This window comes from Acanthopagrus latus, chromosome 10, assembly GCF_904848185.1.
Source record: "Acanthopagrus latus isolate v.2019 chromosome 10, fAcaLat1.1, whole genome shotgun sequence".
Taxonomy (NCBI): domain Eukaryota; kingdom Metazoa; phylum Chordata; class Actinopteri; order Spariformes; family Sparidae; genus Acanthopagrus; species Acanthopagrus latus.
Genome location: NC_051048.1, coordinates 3,621,939 through 3,642,782, shown reverse-complemented (window position 1 = coordinate 3,642,782; position 20,844 = coordinate 3,621,939). Strand labels below are relative to the sequence as shown.

The 20,844-nt window shown below is 45.1% G+C and overlaps 1 protein-coding gene and 1 long non-coding RNA gene across 3 annotated transcripts in view; both read right to left on the bottom strand.

Annotated features, from left to right (window-relative positions):
- Positions 1-6,997: 6,997 nt before the first annotated feature.
- Positions 6,998-20,844, bottom strand: part of LOC119027045 — a 56,679-nt gene continuing 42,832 nt past the window's right edge. Inside the window, exon 3 of one of the 2 annotated variants that reach the window (XR_005077283.1) lies at positions 6,998-7,252. This is a non-coding gene — a long non-coding RNA (uncharacterized LOC119027045). Of the gene's footprint in view, positions 7,253-13,240; positions 13,486-20,844 lie in introns of those variants that run through there. The other variant, XR_005077282.1, reaches the window with a different exon arrangement.
- On the bottom strand, positions 13,514-16,882 carry LOC119026992. Its single transcript, XM_037111773.1, has 2 exons — positions 15,411-16,882; positions 13,514-15,164 (listed from the first exon to the last, which is right to left on the bottom strand). The coding sequence occupies exons 1-2, from the start codon at positions 16,843-16,845 to the stop codon at positions 14,173-14,175; spliced, it is 2,427 nt and encodes an 808-aa protein (XP_036967668.1). The 5' UTR covers positions 16,846-16,882; the 3' UTR covers positions 13,514-14,172.

The following is a 20,844-nucleotide window of genomic DNA, read 5'->3' as shown; positions in this document are numbered from 1 at the left end:
AGAGACCGCTGTTCTCATCTACAGTAAACGTTGGTTACTTTGAACCACCTCTATGATCGTCTTTTAATGCTGACCACGCCGTTTTGGTTTTTTTTTGCGACAAAAACCTACACAAACCCAAAAAAACCAAAGCTGCGTTTGATCAAAAAACAAATGCGTATGTGTCATTCTGGGGGCGAGTACAAACCATGTTGTTTAATTCCCAAGGACCTGTCGGCCATGTCGTTATTAGCTGGGTTTATAAGTCGACTTTATGGGTCTTGGACTCTCAAAGACTCAAAGTAATACTTTGAATATTCAAGAATGTTTGGGGACGTCCAACAAAGTTTTCAGTAAATGAAGAGGGCTTAAAACCAACCCGTAGAGATTTTGGATGATGTTTCTGGACACAAAGAAAGCACTTTATCATTTAAAGTCTGGCAGCTAGCTCGCGCTGATTAGCCCGGGAACCAGACGAATGTGCAGAGCTCATGTTTTTAATTTGCTTTGGCAGTTTCCTTTTCAGACAGATTTCCACCCGACCTGGCTCTTCCCGGGCTAATCACAACCATTTATCTAATATGGGGTTTGCTTTGATACGATGATTTACAAAAGGAGCGTCAACGGTCCAGATCTGAAAAAGTCGCAAGGCGAATGTCTCGCTGCTCTGATTGGAAGCTCAGGTGAAACTAGGCAGTGCTAGTTTGACCTGGATCATCGATGTAAATACGTCCACATGAACAATTAGAGTCCGTGAAGATCGTGGCTTCTATATATTGTAACCTGATGTTCTAATATGACTTTTTAATAACCGTAGGTGTCTTTGGTGGTGGTGTTATTGTCTAGCTGATGATGTGACCTGTCTCACAGCTGAATCGGACAACATTTGTCTTCGGTTTTGGGGACGGTCATCCACATGAGTCAGAGTGTCGAGGCACAAAGTCTCCAGCAACATCTTTTAGACATCCTCTTAACTCTTATATTGTTTCAGCATCGACAAACCTCGAACTGCAGGAAAAGGTCAAAGTTGACCGAGGTTCATCCGGTCTGAAAACAACTGACTGTAAGAGTGAAATTCCAGCCTCAGTTGAAATGAATTAGTGTGAGTTATTGTGTTGGTTAGTTATCCAAATCAAAACTATTTCAGCGAGCCAAAAACAAAAAGTCCAAAACCAACAACCGGCCTGAGCGATCTGATCCATCGGCCTCATCGACGGGAGTGTTTGCGCGTTGCTTCCTCCAGTAAATTGTTGTTGTGCTTCGCAGCTCATGCGTGTCGATCTGTGGACAGACATCAGTTCTCTGAGAGATCAAACTCTTGTCCGATCATTAGACGGCGGTTTTCACCAAGCAGCGGCTCGAACTCTGCAACTACCCTTCTCTGGTTTCTGGGATATGCCGACGATGAGGACTTATGAGTGTATGAACCTCTGCCTGACCCTCACCTCCCCTTTCCCCCCGAAAACACACACACATATTCTCGTCTCCCCCGTTATATAAAGCCCCGGATTGGTCCAAATCAACGTTTTTCCCGGCCAGTGAACTAGCCTCAGATATTCGTATAAAATTCACATCAGCGTGAACTACTGGCTGATGGGAGTCTCTTCATAAAACCTCTCCAAAGGGTTTCGCCCTCTCGCTAACCTTTCTTACCCTCCTTATTCCTCCTCCTCCCTTTAATTTCTCCCCATTTTCTTTTACCTCTCTTAACCCTTTCTCCCTCCTCCCCTCCACTCCCTTCATACCTCATTCTCCTCTCCGTCTTCTAACTCTTTACACCCCCCCATTTCATCTTCACTTTCATAATTCAGGCCAGTCTGTCATCGACCCGTCCATGTGATTCTCCTTTAATACTCCCATCCCTCTTTGCTTGATCTCCCCGCGTTCCCTTCCAGCCGGCGATTCCCTTTTAACAGCAAGCCAGTGGCCTTTCACAATCTGTTTCGCAGAGACGATAGAGAGACCCCGAGACAGCCTCAAAGAGAGACAAAGAGAGAGAGAGAGAGAGGTTTAAAAGTCTTGAAGGAAAGATTGGAAGATACTAAACAGATATCGAGAGGAACAGATGATGAGGAGCGAGAGAATCCTGTGTGAGAAGGAGAGAAGTGGAAAGTAAATACGTGTTAAAGTCAACATTCAACATACAGTTTGATCAGCTGATAAACTATGAGACGCTGTTACAAGGGTTGGGAACAGAACTCGACTGAACTGCACCGATGCAACTGGATTCGATCGGTGCCAAACTCGTTCACAGAGAGCTGAATCCTCGATGATGCATCAACGTCTTCATCATCGCCTTTATATAAACAAAAGTAGCTAGTTGGAGAAGTTGTTGTTGGAGACTAAACAGCCTTTTATCACAGTCTTTGGTCTGGTGAGGTTTCTTGGGGTTGTCTGAACCCAAAGTGTGAAACCAACGGTGCCTGAGTTGTGGAAATATTACAGTAGTCACACACTGTCGTATAGCAACAGCAACAGGACAGACAATGGTGAAGAACCGTCTTCTTGGATCAGGCAGAAGAAGAAGAAGGAGACACCCTCTACTCTAATGTTCCTTCTGACGGTTATATAGTCCAACACTGTGCTGTTAGTCCAGGTTTCTGATGCAGGTCGTGTTAGCGATGCCTCGGCCTGCTCAGTCGTCCTCCTGGATCCACACACGTTACATATATTAGAATTTATCTCGGATATTCTGTCAATGCAACTTGTAAACTCAGGCGACATCTATTGCACGTCTGTCCGTCCTTCCTGAGGTTGTAAAGCCCACTGAGGAAATCATATCTGGTGACTTTTTACATCACACAGAGTTAAGAATGGGGGAAAAAAGGTTGGTGTAGTATCCGTATTGGTTCCCATCCCTGCGTTATGGATCGAACTACCTAAAGGTATTATAGTCAAAAGTAGCTCCACCTCAACCAGCTACAATATGAAAATGCTGACAGCTTTGCGTCTTCAAAGGTGGAGACGGATGGTCGGTTGCTGTGTTTCTGTTTGGCGTTTTTTAAAAGTTGTTAGGTTTCCTAACAACAGCCTTGAATTAAAAAAATCATCAGTCTTTCCTCAGAATTGGTGACTATTTAACCTTTGTTTCCTCTAACTGGTAACATCATGTATATCCTGGTGCTTGTGCTGTGTTTTCGCAAAACAGGAGGAAACAGTCGATTTCTTGGGGACTATTTTCAGCTGCATTGTTGCTTAAGTGAGCATTTAGAGCTGTGTAGGTGGACCAGAGTCAAAATCCACAGTGTGTGTGTGTGTGTGTGTGTGTGTGTGTGTGTGTGTTTGTGGGAATGGAGGAACATGACGCCCAGTGCAACAGTGTGACTCACTGATGAGTTTTTAATATCCGCTGGACGAAAACGGAGGATCGATGGCACGGATCGGCCAGATTCACCACTTCGCCTCACTTTTCTTGGTCACACTTTTATTACTTCGAGATCTAACTTAATAAATGTTTCGTTGCTTTTTTAACACAGAGATGTGAGAGAAAGAGGCCGAATCAGTGAGAGAGGGATATTAAAGAGGAAGAAGAAATGAAAGACAGACATGTATTAGCACATTGTTACGGCAGTGGCCAGTCAGTCTGGGAACCCGTAATAACCCTTCGACACTAATGACAAAACCACACACACACACACCCATGTATCTTTTTTTCCCCTCTATCAGTTTCTCTGAAGTTACCTTTCCGTGGTCTTCCTTCTCTTTTTCCCTCTCTTTCTCTTTCTCCATCTAACACACACACACACACACACACACACAAGTCCAGTGTTGCCGTGTTGATGGTAAAACCATCCCGTATCAGGGTTACTCGGAGGGGAAAAAGTCATTCCTCCTGACAGCCCCGTTAAGAGAAGAAATACCTCCACCACTAAAACTGGACTTGGGTTTCACGTCGTGACACCACACCAGACTACATTTGATTTTCTGGGTTATTTCAAGTGCAATCCGAAGCGCCAAAATGCTGTAAAAACCAGTCAGTGAGACAGTGACGCACAATTGGTGTTTATCGTGTCCGGGATGCAGCCGGAGAGGCCAAGAGTCTGATTCTTCGGCCTTGTTTTTCTCTCCGCCAGCATGAAATCTATATCATACTGGTTATTTCCACTCTGCTTTTGAGTTGCACATAAATCCTGGATGAGGAGACGGACCACCAACTCTGTGTTGAAAATAGGGTGGGCTTAAAAACATTGGCAGTCAGAAGCTGGAGAGTAACTCAGGGGCAAGTGGACTTCGGATATTCATTAGCTGCCTTCATCATTTATCATGCTGGAGTTCTTTAAGAAAACAAAGCACTACGTTTGATTGCCGGTGCGGCTTTCCAACCTTGGTCGCAACGTGGAGGTATTAAAGAGAGCAATGTTTGTGGTGGCAGCGGGGATTTAAAGTCACTTTAGGCCGAACACATTCAGACAGTAGAAAACTGCAGCCCACAATGGGTTTTTTTTTTGCCAAAACGAGGAGGAAGATTTTCATAAAGTCTGCAAGAAAACGCCCAGGATCCAATCATGTTGCATCAGATTCAAACCACAGTCACGGATCGGATGAAACACGAAGCAGATTCGATGAATGAAGATGTCATTATCCAAATCACTTACGTCGGACGAGTCTGTCGTTGCATCAGAAAAGAAAGATCCAAGAAAAACACTCAGAGACGTGTATTCAGATGGCGATTTTATGGTCATCAACATCCCGGCAATTCATCATTTCAGCATGGAAAAGTGTTTTTTCTTGCCCTCTGCAGCACCAACCGGTGCACAGCTAGCAGTGACGCCGCCTGTAGGTGAGAGGCATTAACGTTTAATTGTTAAGATCACAAATCTGAGTACGAATATCTTACTTTTTTTGAGATTTTGTGAGCAGCTTCAACACACTTTGTTTCACAGACTCTTTCCCTCTGAAGTTATTTGCAGACGATGCCAACAAATCATATATTTCTCGTTTTACATGACCATTACCCAAAGTGTCGTATTCCACTCTGAGTCTGAGTCGCCAGAAGCCCAGAGATCCCAAATTGATGAGAAAATACTTTATTTATCCCCTTTTTTTAAAAGTAACTGTGTATGGAAACCAGTTCGGGGATCTCAGAGCTTTCTGGAGACTTATGCTACTTTTTAAGAGATGTTTTCAAAGACTTCACGTGACTTTCCATGGACATGCGGCTGAGGAGATACTGACTGAATTTCCATTTTGGTTAAACTTAAACTTTTAAATTGCTGGAAATGTGTGCAACACTGATTTAAAGTTCAAGGGAAAATCATCTGAACTTCTTTATTTGTTTCCTTCTCGTTGATTAGACTGTAGAGGAGAAGAAAAAAAAAAGCCCTTTGTAAAAATGTCAATGTGAACTAATACAAAGTGAGTCTGTTGTGTGCAGGAATCCTCAACTGTGTTCCTGGGATTAATAAACTGTAATACGAGGGTCACGGTTCATCAAAACTGGGCCGGTCTGCTTGGAAAAGAGTCGGTTTCAACATCCACATTTAAAAAACAAGATTCAGTGACAGGAAAATAAATTCCCTCGTGATCCCGACCCAGGGAGAAAACACGGTTTAGTTCTCAGAACCACCTTTCCATTTTAGACTGCAGCCTTTGATATTTTTATTTTTTTCATTTTGTCCATGAAAAAGAGATCACAGTGCTGGAGAGGTGGGCTGAAACAATCCTAATAATATTTTTATTGATCGTTTAAAGGCGCACGCCAAGGCCCAGCGATAGACCTGCAGCGCCTGGTCCAAGTTCCAAGGGTTTGATATTAAAGATTTTCCGCCTTGAAACAGAAACGGCCGACATCTGTGAAATTAATAGGGTTAATATCTGTAGTATCTGTAAAAAAAAATATATATATATATATATTAAAATGATGTTACAGATACGCTGCTCGGGCTCCGAGTTAAAGAGTGATACGTTTTTTGTTTTTTTTCAAATGAGCCAGCAACATCATCGTTAAGAGGTTTATATCTCACGCCAGCTCCGGGCCATCGTTTGTCGCAGCTTCCAGGGTTTTGACATAAAATACAAAGAGAACCAGAGGCACCACATCTGCTCGAAACATAGAGGTTCAATATATTCTTTTCCACTTCAGCCTCGAGCACTCGGTGTCTCATCCAGAGACACTTACAGCGAGTGAGAGCGCTCGGTAGGGGTTCGGAAACTTGCTCGCTGGCACTTGGATGATGGAGGAGGACACAGAAATCACACCTCTGACCTCTGGACCGAAGGAAATATCATGCGGGCTAGACATTATCGTCTATGCTTTAATTGTTTTCTAAGTTGTGCAGCTGTTTTATTTAGTTGAAAGTTAACATTCAAAAGACCACTCGGAGTTGAGTGGTGGATCATGTTCAGGACCTTCAGCCAGGAGACTGGGATTTCGTGTCCAGTGAGAAACCGAACGTCGACGATCTTTACCGGAACCTAAACAAAGTAGAGACGGGATCACACGAGCCACAACAGCTCGTTAACATGTCAACAAACACAGCGAAGCCCGACAAAGCGGCGTCAGTGAGAATGTTTTGATCGATGGTCTGGTTTTGTGGTCACAACTACCCATAACACCGTCCTTGGGAGAAGTCCAAGCCTCTACCGTGGACACCCGTGTTCTGGCTACCAGATCCGGACCACCTGTGGCCCACAAGTCATTGCTGCAAGTGGCCAGAATGGAAGTGACTGCGTTTCCCTGTTACGAAACTAAAATATCTCAAAGACCGTTGGACGGATGGTCATGAAACCGGGTTCAGATATTCAAACAACGCCTACACAATTAAACTGGAAACAGGAAGCTGCATCCGAAAACCATCTGTGTCTCGACTCCCCATGAAACTCGACTTTGTTGTTATCGTATTGATCAAAGCAACATGGCTACCAATAAAGTCAATAACAAATAGTCGATACCCTACAGTGACGAAACCACACACATATCTGTGTTTGTGAGTGTGTGTCCACTTCCCGCCACTCTTCACAGCAAACAGACCAATAAAGCAGGAAGAAATGAATGAATCATAAAAAGTGGCTCCATGAGCAGCATTATGAATCATTTTATTGATCACACTGGGGATGTTACGACATCTTCCAGGCCTTTGATAATCCTCCTTTGTAATTCCACACAGCGGCAGCGCTCGGGGGCGCTTTCAATCTCTCTCAGTTCTCCAGACGGTTTTTTTTTTTTTTTTGGGGAGGTTCTTTTATTTGGGATTTTTTACATAAAATTTGGTTTAATTTGATGATGTCTCACATCCAAGACTCCGGCAATTAAAACAGTCAACGTGAAGCTCCACTGCAAGACAAAGCAAAGAGCATATTTAGAGCAACGATACACACTCTTAGCACTTATGTGACAAAGAAAGAGCAGCTTGTGCTAAACTTTAGACACAAGAAGAGCTTTTTCTTCTCAAATCAAACCGTCCATCAAGACTTTTATTCAAGACTGTTTGTTCCTTTCAGTGAAATCTGGACCTGAACAGCTACGATCAGCAGTGTAAATGTTCGTATTGTTTGTTTTCTACATTTCGTAGGGTTACGTAAGGTCAAGGTGTGGCCTAAAATACTCAGTTTCTTAGCCAAAGAAAAACGTTGCACTAAAAACACCCAAAGAAGGTCTCTACCCGACCCGTCCACCTCCAATGGAGAAAATCAGCTCATGTAGAGTTAATGTCATCTGAACTACAGCACTTTACGTACGATACGCATCGTAGAAATGTTGGTAGCTGGCATGAAACATTGCAGAAACTACGATAGTTTAATTCAGAGACGAAACACAGGTATGGTTCTTCAACCTCGTCCCGAGCTGCTGCTGCTGCTGCTGCTGAGACGGGCTCCTTGTTTCTATTCGGACTGGAGAGGAAGCGACGGAGTGATTTTCCATGGAATCGCATGGCGGCGCGGCAGCCACTGGATTTGGCCCGCAGGTCTGCTCTGCGACGGTAAAGCCATGGGAACAGAACTGTAAAACACTGGCCTGGACACACTACTGACAACACACACTGCCATTAAAACAAAAAAAAAAAAAGAAGAAAAAAAAAAAAGGCCTTACAGGTGTGTGTGTGTGTGTGTGTGTGTGTGTGTGTGTGTGAGACAGGATGGTAGAGGAAAAATAAAGGAAATGAAAGAGCTGAAAGGTGGAAATTTATAGAAAAGGGAGATTAAGAAAGAAAAATGTGTGTGTGTGTGTGTGTGTGTGTGTGTGTGTGTGTGTGTGTGGCTGTAAAACCCCTATACAAGGTGCCAACGGCTGTGACCTTCGACCTGTTTTGAATGTTGCTGTATGTTGGAATGTGTATTAGCAGGATTTGGTGTTCCGGTGCCCCTGAGGGTGTGTGTGTGTGTGTGTGTATGTGTGTGTGTGTGTGTGTGTGTGTGACCTCAGACATGTGTTCGTGTTAACTGGCACCATTAAGCCTTGAGGGGATCATTAGTGGGCTCAGGGAGCTGCCTTTACTGTACATGGTAGGGGACCTTTCTTTTTTTTTTTTTTGCACACACAGAAACGCACATGAATGGACTTAAACACACATCGCGGCTTCGCTCGGTCTGCACGAAAATGTGAAGTAAGACGCCTGAAATGCGCTCACGCTGTAACGAACGCGGAGGCTCGTGGCACGCCAGCCTGAGCGTTTCACCATGCACCGGCAATTTACAGTAAGGTCCGTATTCAACAGCCGTTAAAGCAACGCTACACAGCGAAGGGTTTTCAGATTTATATATGGCAGCCGACTTCGATGCAAACCGCCAAAAGACATGAAAAAACATGAAAGGTTCAACGGTATTGATGTGCAAAGGCCTGGTAGGTAGTAGGTAACGAAATAAAACTACTCCTTTGTCAGCCGCTGTTGTTTTCTTGAGTGCATTTAAATGATGCTGTTGCCGGGGGCAACTTCTACACAACAGTGTCAATGAGGCGGTGAGGTCACAACCCTCATGTCAACCAAAGCAAACCAGGTGTTGGTTCAGAGTTGGTTCGACCTGCAAACATTTTTAGGCTTTTGTTGGCTTTTCAACGGATCGTCTCAAAGCCGCCGCTCCATCGCTGACCACAGTCTCTTTTGTCGTTTGTCATGCTTGTTTCAGCAACAAAAGCCAAATAAAATAACAGTTAAAGAGTCAGAATGAGACAGAATTTAAAGGCACAGCGGGCTGCTGCACGTCTTGGCACCATCTGTCTGAAATCCCACTTTTACCAAAGTCAGCCGAGATCAGACGGAAAAGGAAAAAGCCTCCAGTGCTGCTGCAGCGACACCAGCCACTCGGAGGAGACACCAGCTCTGTTTTGTAACCAATCAGTCGCTCAGGTTCCCTGAAAAGAAGCTGGTGTTCGTCCAAAACAGCGCTTGAAGGTGGACCTGCACGTTTGTGTTTCCAAGAACCGAAACACCAATTTTTATGATTTTGTCATCCCGCACAGACTTCTCAAGCAAAAAGAGAAGCGTAAGCAGCAAATAAGTTCCCTGACAGCCCTCTCAGGCTGTTGTGTGGTTGATTGACATGAGGAAGACGGACGGAGGATGAGTGCTGTGAGACACGGAGGGAGGGAGGAGGGTGGGTGGGATGAAGAAAGGAGGAAGATGAGGGGTTTAAACACGCTTCCACACAGGACCTCCTTTAGGCCAATTTAAGTGGTCTCTTTGTCCTCCTTCATGGTTCCCTTCCCTCCTTTTCTCTCTGCCCTTTCTGTCGCCCTTTTAACAGTAACCAGAGAGGCCGAAAACAAACGCCGGGAGAGAAAAGAGGGAGAGATTGAAGGGAGGAGGGGAGACGGAGGAGGAGAGAAGAGGGGCTTAAAGAGGGGTGGTTAGGAGATAAAAACTGTCTCCTCGCTGTAAGAGAATCCCGTCTTTTTGCTCCTCTTTTTTCTTTGCCAGATAAGGAAAAGAGCAGGTTTATCTCCCGATGCTCAATTGAAGACAGTGTGTGTGTGTGTGTGTGTGTGTGTGTGTCTTTGCATGTTTGCATGTGTGTGTGTCAGACGAGTTTCTCAGACCCCCGACGCCCATCATCCTCCTCTTCTTCTTCTTCTTCTTCTCCTGTTCCATTTTCCGCCCCATCCATTCATTCACAGTATTACAAGACAAGGTCACACACACACACACACACACACACACACGAGGTGGTCCCTCAGGTAAGCGCAGTGTGTATGGGAAACAGACCGCTCCGGGTTCAGTGTGAGGTTGGACCGCCTGATGCAACACGGACAAGAAAAAAAAAACAAAAAAAAAAAACAGATGAAGGCGCGGAGGGAGATGTTGGAGTTCGCCGGGCCGCGCTCGTCCCCGAGCGTTTCGCGGGAGAGATTCTGAAGACGTGTGAACTTTCCTCTCTTCCATTTCCATTCTTCTTTTACTCCGTTTCCTGGCTTTGGCTTCGCTTCTTTCACTTCATTCGGTTTCCAAACTCCGACCCCTTCATTTGTTGTCTCGATGCTTTTATTATTCTTTGTGGTTTGTGCTCTTTACATCTGCTACATCTATTAGTCATTAACTTCCTGGTTTTCATCTTCTACAGCTCCATGCATTCAGTTTGTGTCTCTCTCGATTGTGTCGGAAGGCTTTTTCCTGCTAATGTTCATGTTCATTTCTTTTTTTGTCTCTTTTGTAAGTATGTGTTTGATAAGATCATGTCCCCACAGGGATCAATACAGTCTTATTCTGTCTTCATCCTGTTAAATTTAAATGTAAACAAAGCAACATATTCTCACTCTAAACTTTCACATACAAATACAAGTGGCCTCAAGCTTCAAACCGTGTGACCTCCTGAAGTGATCAGCAGTGATTGTAGCAATAATACATTACATGCAACGTCTGGTAAGACTTTCAAAATAAAGTTTCCTGACAAACATGTCACATTTTATGACATGTGAGGACGTTTGGACTGTTGTAACATCGTCACACAGTGGCTTTTTGGTTAGGGTTAGGCTACTGGGGTAGGTTTTAAGAGACAATCATGAGTTGGATTAAAATGAATACTTGAAACTCGCGTAACTTACACACATGACATAATTTAAAAACAAATGGAGGGAATGTCGACTGGACGACTTGTCAGTCACCAGAATTAACGTAGCAAGAACGCTTCTGCAAAACGACAGATCAGGTAAAACGTCACGTTTCTTTGTGTTGCAACTTTAAATTTGTTTAGCTTCGATTTTCTTTTTCATGACCAAAGGTGCTTCGGTGTTTTAGTTTAAATTACCCGTTTTGCTGGATATGGTCTGACTTTCCGTCAAAAATACCAGATTTTGTCAACATAAATACAGCTGGTGTCACGTTTACAAATGTAAAAATGCCGCGATCCCTCGTCCAAAGATGTCACAAACTGCGGCGATCGGTGTGTCATCCTTCTCTAGCTCCACCACTATCCCAGCATGATACGTATATCCCGACGACAGCTTATATTTGTAGAAATATTCCCTGCCAACGTTTCTTCCTGGCGACTTGGCTCCTGATTCCAACTGTTCTCGCACTTCATACTACCACACAAGAAGTGATGCTGGATGAGTGACCTCGCCTCGGCGCGCTCATCATTGCTAACGATCCTTTAAGCAACATGAAATCTAAAGACAATATTTTGGCTAATCTGTATATATCAGTTTATTAGCGCTCATGGATTTCTTCTCTCTTCCCCTCTACTTCACCAACCCTGCCCTCCTCTTCACCTTCCTCTCCTCTAGTCCTCTTTCTGCTGAGTGGGGAGCTCCAGGCTGACCCGGACCCCCCTCCACAACCCCGACCCAAACCCCTTCAGTCCCCCTTCTCCCCTTGCCCCGGTCAGAGCACCTCTCCTGGGACACACCAGGCAGCGAGGTGGGCCTCTCTGGCGGTCTGGACCGGGGCTCTGGTTAGTGAGGAGGAATGTGCGCAGTGTAAATGAACACACACACACACACACACACACAGTCAAAACACATACCTGCACACACCTACACCGTCACACACAACCACCCCTCTCAGTGTGGAGGCAGACAGAGCGATGAGGACGAGTGACACAGCGTCTCTTGTCCGTCAGCGCTCCCCTCTCATCCTTTTTAGCCCTCGGCTCATTCACCGCGCTCATCTCCGGGGAGGATGGAGGGATGGACTTTCACTGATAGGACACAAGTGAGGTGTAGTTTACCTCACCGATGGAGGGGGGAGACAAAGAGGGGGGGGAGAGGGTGCAGTGGAGGCGAAAGGAAAGAGGTGTTTAAAATGCAACACCCATATCATTTTCTTTTTGGAAGATTCGATGTGGTACGTTGATGTTTTTAAGAAGTTTTCAACAGTCATCTTAAAGGAGCAGTCCACCCCAAAAATCACTATCTACGGCAAAAGTTCAAAAGTTGGCTAATGCTTTTAGCTTAGCAGCTACACAGTTACAGTGACAGATCCATTTAATTAAAAAAAATAAAGGTTTAAGAAAGACACAAAGACTGTGCAAGACTGTTATTTTCCATCTGATCACTTGATTAGAACAGTTATTTGTGTGTGTGTGTGTGTGTGTGTGTGTGGCCTCGTAACCCGGTATGTGAGTGACTCAGTTCTCTCATTAGTCGGTCTACAACCTTCTGCCATTTCCTCAAATTAACCCTGTAAAAATACTGTGTGTGTGTGTGTGTGTGTGAGTGTGTGTGTCAGTCACGCCCTGCTTGATCGATTGCCAACCTTTCAGTGCAAACATTCTGGTAAAAGTCAGTGTTTGTGTGTGCAGACACCTGTTCCGAGTGTTTTTTTTTTTCTTTCTTTCTTTCCTCAGGAGTGTGTGTGTTTAAGTGTGTGTGTCGAAGTCGAAGAGTCCTCACACTCACTGAGGAGGCTGTCTGAGCTCAACGGTGAGGAAAAAACAAAGAGGAAGGAGAATTTGTAGGAAGTTGATGGATGTTACGTGTCTTGTTCGGGGGTTTCAGGGGCTCTGTAGCAAACGTGATTACGCTCTGGGACAATGTTTTCTTTCTATTCTGGTATATTTATGTATTCTTGGATGGTGCAAATGAAAAATCAGGGCTTTAAAGGTCCTGTTATAAGGGGAATTTATTTTTGAGTCTCACTCCTAACTACCCCAAGTGACGCCTGGGATGTCGGCCGACTGGTTGTACGATCCCAAACGTTACAAAATGACCTCCACCTCGAATCCCGTCAGGATGAACCAAACATTGGTACCTTGTGGACACAGAACAGTACGAAGGTGTACGTACAGCAGCTATGAAAGTTCCCTTTGTGAATAGACCTTTTCTGACATGATCTTCATCCAGTACAAACACAGAACACGCCGTAATGATGCAAGACTCTACAAGACTCAGTCAGAGTTGCGTTTACATTTTATTTATATATTCAGCAGACAGTACAGTACAGTAATTCATGCAAACATTCATACGTTGACGACGGTGGCTGCCATGCAAGGTGCCGACCAGCACATCAGGAGCAGTTCTGAGGTTCAGAACCTTGCCCGAGGACACTTCGGCATGCAGACCAGGGGAATGAAACCAACGACCTTCCAATAACAGCCACCCTCACCGCAGTGTCAGATCCCAGAACCAACAAACATCTACAAACAAAGAAAGAGATAGCGGATGTGGAACAGTGGAACATGACGGTAACATTTAATAACATCAAATATAGTACAAAAACATGAATAAATAAAATAGATAATAAATAACATTTTTCAGGGAATACAGTTAATTATTCCCTGAAAAATGTTACAGAAGTATAACAAAAATATGATTTCTGTCTAAAAAAAAAGATACAAAAATCATTGTTAACTACTGTGAGGAATCATTGAAATTAACATATGACAGTTGGCTGTCCAACTGTCTGCAGTTTACTTGACTGCATTATCAAGTGGGTTTAATTCTGCAGACTTTTTTTCTAGCAGACGAATGCTAGTGGGAGAACCGGAGCGGCCCGGAGAAAACCCGTGCAGAAACCCAAAGACAATCGTCAGTCAGTTCAAAGACACATCCCCCCTCCACAGACGGCCAGGTGTCCTACTGCCCAACTGTTTAAATCTCCAGATTCATTTTTTTTTTTTTTTTCAAGTGAAATACTTGTGGGAGAACCGGAGCAGCCCGGAGAAAACCCATACAGAATCCCAGAGAAAACTGTCAGTCAGTTCAAAGACACAACCTCCCTCCATGGACGGCCAAGTGTCCTACTGCCGGAGTGGCCCGGAGAACATGGTCACTCCACTCAGACCACTCAGTCAGAAGAAATGATCCACTGGCACGTCAAAGCATTAGACGTCCATGTTCATTTTCTTTCTGAACCACCGAGTGAATCTTTTCCACAGTGATAGCCTTGGTGCTGGAGGCTTTGGTTGACACTCTGCTGCAACATGCCTTTTTTCCTCTTCGGAAATTTCAAGCCTTATTTGTTCGATCTCCGACATTTTAACTGCCTTCTCTTCTTCTAGGCCTGAAAGCACCTTAGAGAGAGATTTCTTCTCTTCTAACTGTCTGAGCATGATCTCCTTGTCTGACTCCCAAGCCTGGATTTCATTGCGACAATTCAGAAGCTTCTGCAAGTGCCCGATTTGTTTCTCGATGTCCACCTTGATCTGGATGTTTGATCTAAGGATGGTATTCAGCTCCTGGCATATGTCTTGCATGTTATTAATTTCCACTAAGTCCTTCTGATGTTGTTCCCTAAAACAACTAACTGTGGTTGGCAGCGTGGTTACACATGCAATCATTTTCTTGAGCTCCAGTTCAAGCTCGTGACTTTTTTGGGACAACAGGGTTATTTGTTGGAGATGGGACCCTCTATCTTCTTTCCAGGACTCCTTACATCTGTCCTTTTCAGCCTCCAGATCGTTGAAGGATTGTCTCAGCACTTCTATTTGCTCTGTCAAAGAGAAGTTCAATGACTGGTCCGAGTCACTGTATTGTAGCGAGAGGGTATCCTCCAGGCAGGTTTGGCCCCGGCTGGTGCTAGGTTGGCAGGGCACCTGGTTGTTTTCCCAGAGGTCGTCCCAGGACTCACTCTCTCTGTCCACTTGCTTTTTGGGAACACAGGAGGATTTTGTCTGCACTTCTAGCTTCTCTTTCAGTGGCATTCTCCTTGAGGTCAGTGACTCCTTGATTTCTGAACTCAGGCTCTGTGTATCACTTTCTTGGTCCGAGTCACTATAGTGCTGTGAGAGGGTCTCCTCCAGGCAGGTTTGGCCCCAGCTGGTGCTAGGTTGGCAGGGCACCTGGTTGTTTTCCCAGAGGTCGTCCCAGGACTCACTTTCTATGTCCTTAAGCCAATCCTGATTGTCAAAGGATTCAATCACCGCCTCTAAATCTCTTCTGAAAGACATTCTCTCCAATTTCAATGACTCCCTCATTTCTGAAACCAGTCTCTGTGTATCTCTTTCTTGGTCTGAGGCACTATAGTGCTGTGAGAGGGTCTCCTTCTGGCAGGTTTGGCCCCGGCTGGTGCTAGGTTGGCAGGGCACCTGGTTGTTTTCCCGGAGGTCGTCCCAGGACTCACTCTCTCTGTCCACTTGCTTTTTGGGAACACAGGAGGATTTTGTCTGCACTTCTAGCTTCTCTTTCAGTGGCATTCTCCTTGAGGTCAGTGACTCCTTGATTTCTGAACCTGTGCTCTGTGTATCACTTTCTTGGTCCGAGTCACTATAGTGCTGTGAGAGGGTCTCCTCCAGGCAGGTTTGGCCCCGGCTGGTGCTAGCTTGGCAGGGCACCTGGTTGTTTTCCCGGAGGTCTTCCCAGGACTCACTTTCTATGTCCTTAAGCCAATCCTGATTGTCAAAGGATTCTATCACCGCCTCTAAATCTCTTCTGAAAGACATTCTCTTCAATTTCAATGACTCCCTCATTTCTGAAACCTGTCTCTGTGTATCTCTTTCTTGGTCTGAGGCACTATAGTGCTGTGAGAGGGTCTCCTTCTGGCTGGTTTGACCCCGGCTGGTGCTAGGTTGGCAGGGCACCTGGTTGTTTTCCCGGAGGTCGTCCCAGGACTCACTCTTTCTGTCCACTTGCTTTTCCAGAACACAGGAGGATTTTGTTTGCACTCCTAGCTTCTCTTTCAGTGGCATTCTCCTTGAGGTCAGTGACTCCTTGATTTCTGAACCTGTGCTCTGTGTATCACTTTCTCGGTCCAATTCACTATATTGTAGTGAGAGGGTCTCCTCCAGGCAGGTTTGGCCCCGGCTGGTGCTAGCTTGGCAGGGCAGCTGGTTGTTTTCCCGGAGGTCTTCCCAGGACTCACTTTGTACCTCCTCAAGCGCCTCTATGCCTTTCAACGGTCCCATTAGCAAATGGAGCTTCTCTGTAAGTGACATTGGCCTTGAGTTAAGTAACTCCATGATTTCTGAACTCAGGCTCTGTGTATCACTTTCTTGGTCTGAGTCACTATAGTGCTGTGAGAGGGTCTCCTCCTGGCAGGTTTGACCCCGGCTGGTGCTAGGTTGGCAGGGCAGCTGGTTGTTTTCCTGGAGGTCGTCCCAGGACTCACTTTGTACCTCCTCAAGCGCCTCTATGCCTTTCAAGGGTCCCATTAGTAAATGGAGCTTCTCTGTAAGTGACATTTGCCTTGAGTTCAGTAACTCCTTGATTTCTGAACTTAGGCTCTGTGTATCACTTTCTTGGTCTGAGTCACTATATTGTAGTGAGAGGGTCTCCTCCAGGCAGGTTTGGCCCCGGCTGGTGCTAGGTTGGCAGGGCACCTGGTTGTTTTCCCGGAGGTCTTCCCAGGACTCACTTTCTGTGAAGTTTAGTCCTCTCGGACTGTCAAAGGATTCCATTATCGCTTCGAAATCCTTTTTAAGCGATTTTCTCATTAATTTCAATGATTCCTTCCATTCTAAATCCATGCTCAGTGCTGAGCTTCCTTGCTGTGAGAGGTCGTCCTCCCAGCTGTGTTTGCTTTGGCAGGAACCAGCTCGGGTGGTACTTTGGCTCATCATGTCTCTGTGTGTGTCTCTCAGTGAAGAAGTACCTGAGTAAATGGATGTTAGTGAAATGTAAAGCTCCTGTATACTCTCACGCCGCTTGATCTGTGAGGTCACAGCCTCAACGAGCTTTGATCTTTTAGAATGTTGCTGGACGCCCGGCAACATTCCATCACGAATTATGTCATAAATGATGTCATCGCGTCAGCAACATTCTAAGACATCAAAACCTTTAAACTGCATTTGAAAAACAACATTCCGAAGGAAAAATCTTTTTAAAACTATTTTCGTCACTCAACTTAAAAAAAAACATAGAATTCAACAACCCACTTTCTCAGAGGTTTTTGAGCCTAAGCCTAACCAGCAACATCAAGGAAGTGCCACTTATCTGTTGTTTTGCAGATATAGGTGATTTTTAATTTTTTTTCATATCAAGGTGATTTTACTAAAGCAGAATAAAAGTTGTATATTTCCCCATAAGGATAAATGGGGAAAATTCACAGAAATCCACATCCAGACTCTTCCTTTCACTCCGCCCAGCTCTTATCCAACAATCTCCTCCTCCTCCTCCTCCTCCTCTTCTCTGTTACAGTAGCACTTGTCCATGCCATCAGCCGGCTGTAATGCCCCGTCATTACACTCGGACTCTGTGTAAACCTTATCAGGCTGTAACCCTGTAACATGGCTCCACCGCAGCTCTGTCTGTCTGGACTGGGAGTCTCATCCATTCAGACTCTGCACTTGAGGGACTTTCAACTGTCAGGGGTCAGAGTCCAGTCTAACTCTTATGTGGTCTACAGTGTGTACTATAACAAGCACATTTCCTACCAGCTACATCATATGCACACATCACAGTCCACAGTCCATGTTTTGAATGGACCCTGGCCCTCCGGCTCCCTCTAGTGGGCAAACTGGGACCAAAGGTGAGCTGCAGCTCCAGGTGTTGAACTGGTCTGTGCACAGATGATCGATCACAAGAGTCTCACTGGGTCTGAAAAGGTGTTTTTTGTTTGATTCTCGAGCAATTGATTGAAATAATGAGCGCTGATGTTTGCAGCGGAGACCGAACGAACAGTGTGAGTGTGTGTGTGTGTGTGTGTGTGTGTGTGTGTGTGTGTGTGTGTGTGTGTTACGTTTGTTGTGTATGAGCCTAATAGTATGTTATTAACATAATTCACAGTGATTAGAGCAGAGCTGTAAACATTAGAGGGGAAGGACAAGCCAACTACTGTACAGACACACACACACACACACACAAAAGCCTCCAGTCTTATAAAACAAACACACAACAGAAGGGTATTTAAGAGACTGATTCATCACGAAGTGTCCGTGTGTGTGTATGTGTATGTGTGTGTGTGTGTGTGTGTGTGTTTCGGTGTTTTATAGTCCCCATCTTGTAGCAGACCAACATTGTGCTCAGCGCTCGCAAGGCATTTTAATGTTCACGTATTAAAACAGGCAGCAGTAAAAACACACAGCAGCGATGGTAGAGAGTGCACAAAACACACACACACACACACACACTCAACAAATAATTACATTACAACAATGTACAGTGCATTAAAGGGGAATAATGTAGTGAATGTTGGCCGCGGAAACATAAAATGATGCACTTGACATGAAAAGAAGGACAAAAACTAGCTGGACAGGTGTAAAGATTTAATCTACAGGTCATCAACTGGACACAAAGGCCAATTTCAACATACGTACTATTATAACTATGACTTTGTAATCATATAACAAGGGCGAATATTTCACCTCGCTGTAAGGGGGACAAGAAATGTCTCAGACAGTTATACTAAGTGTACTAATAACTTCAGGGTTGTACCAGCGTGTCAATTTACCAAACTGTTGGCCACTGGACGCAAAATTAATCACAGTCGTAACTGTAAATTTGCGACTTGTTATTAAGGTAGAAGTAAATTAAAAAGTGTCAGACACATTTGTCAGCCCAGTCGTGAGGATAAAGTTTTCCTGGTTATATTTTCTGCACATTCTTTGACTGATTTTCATGTCAGGAGGAACCGCTGCATTCCGACACCTGTACAGGTTACACCACTGGATATTTTCCAGTCATGTGGAAGATATTTTTATTTGAGAAACAATGTCGAGTTGTATGGCTTTGCAACCAGACAACTAACAAAACACAACTAACGAGCTGAGAAACGCAAAAATACGTTGACAATCTTCTTTGGTTTGATAAGCAATCACCGTCACAAACGTAGCCAATTGACCTGCTGTTATTAGGTTTAATAGTGTTTCTATTAGAAAATATGGGCTCGATCAAATCTCACATTGTGCGTGAAAATCCCCCGATTCCAGCTTTAATACATGATGCAGTCTCTTTATAACGTCCGCTTCAGCAAATCCTCCCATCTGGCATCACAGCAGGTTACAACAAACCATTAAATCTATATGGATATACTTTTTAACCATATGGTTCAGGAGAGACGGCAGGAAGGTGTGTTAATGAAATATGGAAGAAGACATGAACAAACTCGTTAAGACCGACCCTGGTGCTCCTCACACATTGAAACCAGCTGGTACCCACTATATGCCCATAGTTACCTGTATGTTCAGGGGCCCATAGCTGGAGGCTAAGAGCCTGGTATGTGTGCAGACATGGTATGTGTGTACCCCCACTGTGTCTGTGCATTTATGTGAAGGTGCATGTTTGAGCTCCAGGGGTAGAGGGGGTCTGGCGGGGAGCTGAGGCCCAGACGGGAGGCCGGTCTGCCAGCCGCAAGCAGCTCTGCAGCCCTGCCGATCTCCTCCACACCTCCAGGCTGTCAGAGAGGTCCTGCAGCGCTGCTGTTTACCAAAGCGAGGCAGAAACACAGAAGCAGCTGCTGCAGAAGTTCTCAACAACTGTCAAATCGAATGTAATCCTCGATCAAAACATGGCATATACGAATATTAAAAGCAGAGTTTTCAGACAGATGTGGCTTGTAATGTTCGTGCTTCGGATGATTTTTAAGAAAGGTCACCGAGGCCGAGTCGCCCATTATTTTGGCTACCATGGCTCGACGAGGATCTTCTGGTGATGTATCCTGCAGGGAGGGCAGACTGTCGGGTTTGGTGCTGCGGTTTATGAGAAACAGTGTCTGAGGTGGCGTTGGCGAGGAAATCCGATCCTGTTCGCAGGGCGAGAAACACGATTGACAAGTCAGCAGAAGTTTTCTCCAGAGCTCAGCGAGATGGGAAATTCGGCCCACATGTGGACGCTGAACGAGCTCGTCTTAGTTGGCAGAGTCGGGAACATTGGTCGCAGCCGTCGGCTAATCAGATTTCTGTGCTTATTTCCTCCCAACCAATGGGACTGACAGCAGAGTCTCACCAGCTTCAATCCCAATCTGTCTCCGTCTGCAAAGTGGCCTGATCTAATATTTCACCAATTTATCAATAAATCAAAACATTAAAGAAGGAATGGGTCCTTTCACTGCAGCGCGGAATGCTTAAATAACTGATACAGGGAGGGTTTTTTTCATACTTGGCAGTTTCGTACCTCTTCGGTTGTTGACTTCCTGGCAAATTGTTCACAAGTGTTTGATTGCCTTTGAGCCACGTTGCTTTCATGGCAAAAAAAACAGTCTGTCAGTTGGTCCACTATTTTGGTCCGGACTAATAGCCACCAGACAATATTTCACTGTGATGATTTCAGTTTCCATCTAGCTGACAGGTCAAGTGCATAACATTGATCATCTCATTACAATCAGATGTTCTGCTCGGAAGCCTCGGGTCCAGGTCTTCATGCGGCTGCCAATTGATGCGCATCACTCACCTAGAGACTGTTGCAGACCAAGAACTCCCAATCATGGCAACAGCCCTGCCACACCAGAAATGGCCACCTGGTCTCTAAATTCCCCAGATCCTAATCGGATCGAGCATCTGTGGGACGTCTTGAACAAGTCAGATCCTTGGAGGCTCCAATGTGGATCAGATTTGGCCCCGACCCGTCAAAGCTTGGAAACAGGACCTCTGGTGGTCTTCTGTGTTGTCTGGCACCAAGGCATC

What these genes read in the sequence shown, in the direction of transcription:
- LOC119026992 (XM_037111773.1), bottom strand. Translation starts at nt 16,845, where the DNA reads ATGATGAGCCAAAGTACCACCCGAGCTGGTTCCTGCCAAAGCAAACAC. An exon ending in AAAGCAAGTGGACAGAGAGA is followed by an intron (nt 15,165 to 15,410) that starts GTGAGTCCTGGG and finishes AGGACATAGAAA; the next exon opens with GTGAGTCCTGGGACGACCTC.